The sequence below is a fragment of the Zophobas morio genome, unplaced genomic scaffold (assembly GCF_036711695.1).
Source record: "Zophobas morio isolate AGI-343-1 ecotype UQ-CSIRO unplaced genomic scaffold, CSIRO_AGI_Zmor_V1 ptg000024l, whole genome shotgun sequence".
NCBI classification, from domain to species: Eukaryota; Metazoa; Arthropoda; class Insecta; order Coleoptera; family Tenebrionidae; genus Zophobas; species Zophobas morio.
In genome coordinates, this window is record NW_026972129.1 from 14,821,612 (window position 1) to 14,825,046 (window position 3,435).

Consider the following 3,435-nt stretch of genomic DNA (forward strand, 5'->3'; position numbering starts at 1 on the left):
AAATTTGATTCATTGTTTGTAAATTCGCAGTTCATGTTAGGATTTTAATCGTTAACTTAGTCAGGACTCGTTTGACTTTGTTTGTCTAATTATGAAATCATATACTTAAGTGTTACATTTTAACACTTCCTAATTGTTCAAACAAGATTGCTAATAGTTAATTTACGGCAGTTAAATTAACAAAATTCATAATATCGCGGACTGACGGGGGAGGGGGGGGATTAAGCATTTCTCTCCAGTTATCATCGTCATTATCATCGTTACCATCATCACATCACCGAGACGCATTTTCCTCGCAACGTGGATAATTACATCACCGAGGAACTTTCCTCGCAACGCCTGATGCATTTTGTGTTTATTTATGATGTGTTTTGTTTGGGGTAAACAGTGCACGATACAAACCCTCAAAACAAATTGTTAAGTAACCAATCACTTGGGTCATGGCATAATGTAACATCATATAAATATCATATCATATAAATTCTTTGTTCAAATCGTTGATAAAGTGTGGTATAATTGAACGTAATGTAAACTCTATGTGCCGCTGCCGTTATTAAAATTTTGTGCTCTGGTTGTTTGCCATAATTTTAACTTTGCCGCCACATGTCTGTAATAACTTGTGTATTTGCATCCAGTTACTTTAGTTCAGATTTTGCTTTGTTTTTATTAAATTTGTGATTTTCAAATATTTGCATTGATTCAGAACGTTTAATTTGATTTCATTTAAATTTCATCCAAAGTTCAATACGTTTTTTTTGTAGCTGAGAAGCAAATTTTTCGCGAGTTTTCAAATTTTTTTCACGTGTCAATTTAAGGCGGGATGTTTGGGTTAACACAATCTTCTGAGTAACGATTCATTATTAACTGATCTGATTAAGATTCATAAAGCGTTCCTAAGTGCATCGTAAAGGTAAAATTCGGTGCTGATGGATTTTTGAAACATGAAAATATGAACAAACTTCACCTTATGGTATTGAAAATTTATTTTGTACAAATATTCGTTTTTAATAATATTTATCATTTTGTTTCTGGAGTTATTTTAAGTACCCAAGCCCATTCGCTGAAAACGGTTGTTTTATCAGGGAAAACTATACTCACAATCCTGTCAAATTGCCACTGAAATAGTATTAAATTATTTATTTTTCTTAGCTAATAAAAAATACGTGTACAGCCACACTTACTGAAAGTGGCGAATTCTCGTTTCCTATTATCACAACCTGCGTCCCATTAGTGCTGAAAAGCGAATTTGCAGAGCCAATATTCAGAAGATTATCGTGTGGCCAATTTAAAACAATCGCATAAACAATTGGTTCTTTAACCGTATACCACACACCAGAGGTGAAATAGTCATTTTGCACTGACCACGCATTACTTTCGTAAATGGCTTCTCCATTAATGGATAACCAGTGTCCAAGTTGCAACAAACGCTCTTGGAAAACTGGAATTATTGTACCTTCTTTTGTCGGCCCGACATTAATCAAAATATTACCTGAATAAAATTTCAATAATTAGTTTGCACTACACAAGTTAAGTAAGTCTTTTCTTACCCCCACAACTAATGGTTTCTGTGAGGGTAACAATCAATTCATGAATTGATAATATGTCGCTTGCTACCGCATTTCTTCTGTAGCCCCAAGAAACTTTATCTATTGTCATACAGTTTTCCCATTTGTGTGGTAATAAATGACCTGAAATTATAATTAATTTTGTTTATCTTTTTTTTTAAGATAGTGTAGGACCTGGATTGTATCTATCAGCACAAGTAAAGAATCCTCCATGTTTGCACCCTACATTGTATCCCCATCTGTCGTTTGTAATAACAGTTTCCTTTACAGGACTTTCATTATAAAGCCAAGCTAAAAATTCTGTAGATTTCCAATATGCATCTAGTGCTTCACCATCTCCATCCGACCATAGAATTTCCGGTTGATAAGTATTGACCAATTCCTTCATTTCAGGTATCAATTTGGTATCGACGAATTTGGAAGTTGTAAATTTATTACTTTTATCTTCATTATAGAGTGGATCGAACCATTCGAATAGTGAATGGTACAGTCCAAAATGAAGATTTGTTTGTCTAACTGCATTAGCAAGATCGCCTTAAAATTTAGGATAAGTGAAGGTTCGTGGTGCTTAAATCAAAAAAGTATTCTATACAAACCTACAAGGTCCCTGTGTGAACCAACGTCGTCAGCGTTCCAGTTGTGAGAGTATTCAGACGGCCACAGGGTATAACCTTCATGATGTTTGCTTGTTAGAACAACATATCTAAAGCGTAAAATTAATTATAAGAAAAAGTTATTTTTCAAAAAGTTACTTTGCGCCAGATTTTACAAATAAGTTTACCCATTCTTCAGGATCAAAGAATTCAGCCGTAAATTCTTTGGCGAAGTCTTGATACGTAAAAGTGGGTGGGTAGTTCTCCTTCATAAATTTGACATATTCTTCTGTGTTATCTCCTTTTAATTTTGGTCAGCTCATAAGTATTTTTTTGCTTTTTTAAAACTTACCTTGCCATCTGAACCAAAACCATTCACTCCCAAAACTGGGTACTGAGTAGACACCCCAGTGAATGAAAATTCCTACTTTTGCTTTATCGTACCAATCAGGCAAGGGTCGGCTGTCTAAGCTGTCCCATGTCGGGTCGTATTGTGCCGAGATTTGTGTCAAAGGTCCGCACAGTGTTAACAACAATAAAAACATCATCAAGTAACTATTTTAAATATTTATTAAGGAGTTAAACTTGTGGGCAGCAAAATTCACATTTACTTTAATATTTGATGTGACCGAACGTATTACTGGAAGTAATACTCAGTGGACAGTTGATTATAACGAACGTACAAGTGATAAGATAAAGAGAAAAAGAAGTTGAAAAACTAAAGAATATATCTGCAGATATAAAATAAGATAGACAGACAGACAAAGTAGATATTGAATAACAGTGCTTCAGTTTATATTTAATGTAATCGGTATAGAAAAACTAAACTACATTACTACACATTTGTCAAAACGACGTTATAGTGGTTGCAATATAAGTATTTCAAGGTACCAGAAACGTAAAAATACGTTTTGAACCATAATTAATAACTATTGTAATCGCATCAATTTTAAAAAGTTTTAAAATCGAACGTTGTTGGGAATGACAAATAGTGGTTAGACTGGTTAGCGTCTACCAAGATCAAAGCAGTTAGTTTAGGATTTTTAAACGATAAAGTGTAATTTTTTTGCATAACTTGATTTTTTCAAAAGTCTGCACATTGGTTAAAAAAATGGGTGCACTGATCGGTCACAAGTGTAGACGCATAATATTTTACATAGGTATCTATCAGGTTACCTGGCATGGCGATTTATTCTTTATTTTCTTAAAAAAACTGACAACAGCATTTTAAAAATTTGGAACTCAAGTTTTACTAAAGCTCGTCAACTTTGTTTCGT

General features: G+C 33.7%; 1 protein-coding gene across 1 annotated transcript; it reads right to left on the bottom strand.

Annotated features, from left to right (window-relative positions):
* Positions 1–1,017: 1,017 nt before the first annotated feature.
* Positions 1,018–2,703, bottom strand: LOC135135615 (plasma alpha-L-fucosidase-like). The gene is made up of 7 exons (XM_064064707.1): positions 2,511–2,703; positions 2,318–2,459; positions 2,162–2,268; positions 1,740–2,099; positions 1,548–1,688; positions 1,182–1,489; positions 1,018–1,116 (listed from the first exon to the last, which is right to left on the bottom strand). The coding sequence occupies exons 1-7, from the start codon at positions 2,701–2,703 to the stop codon at positions 1,018–1,020; spliced, it is 1,350 nt and encodes a 449-aa protein (XP_063920777.1).
* Positions 2,704–3,435: the final 732 nt, after the last annotated feature.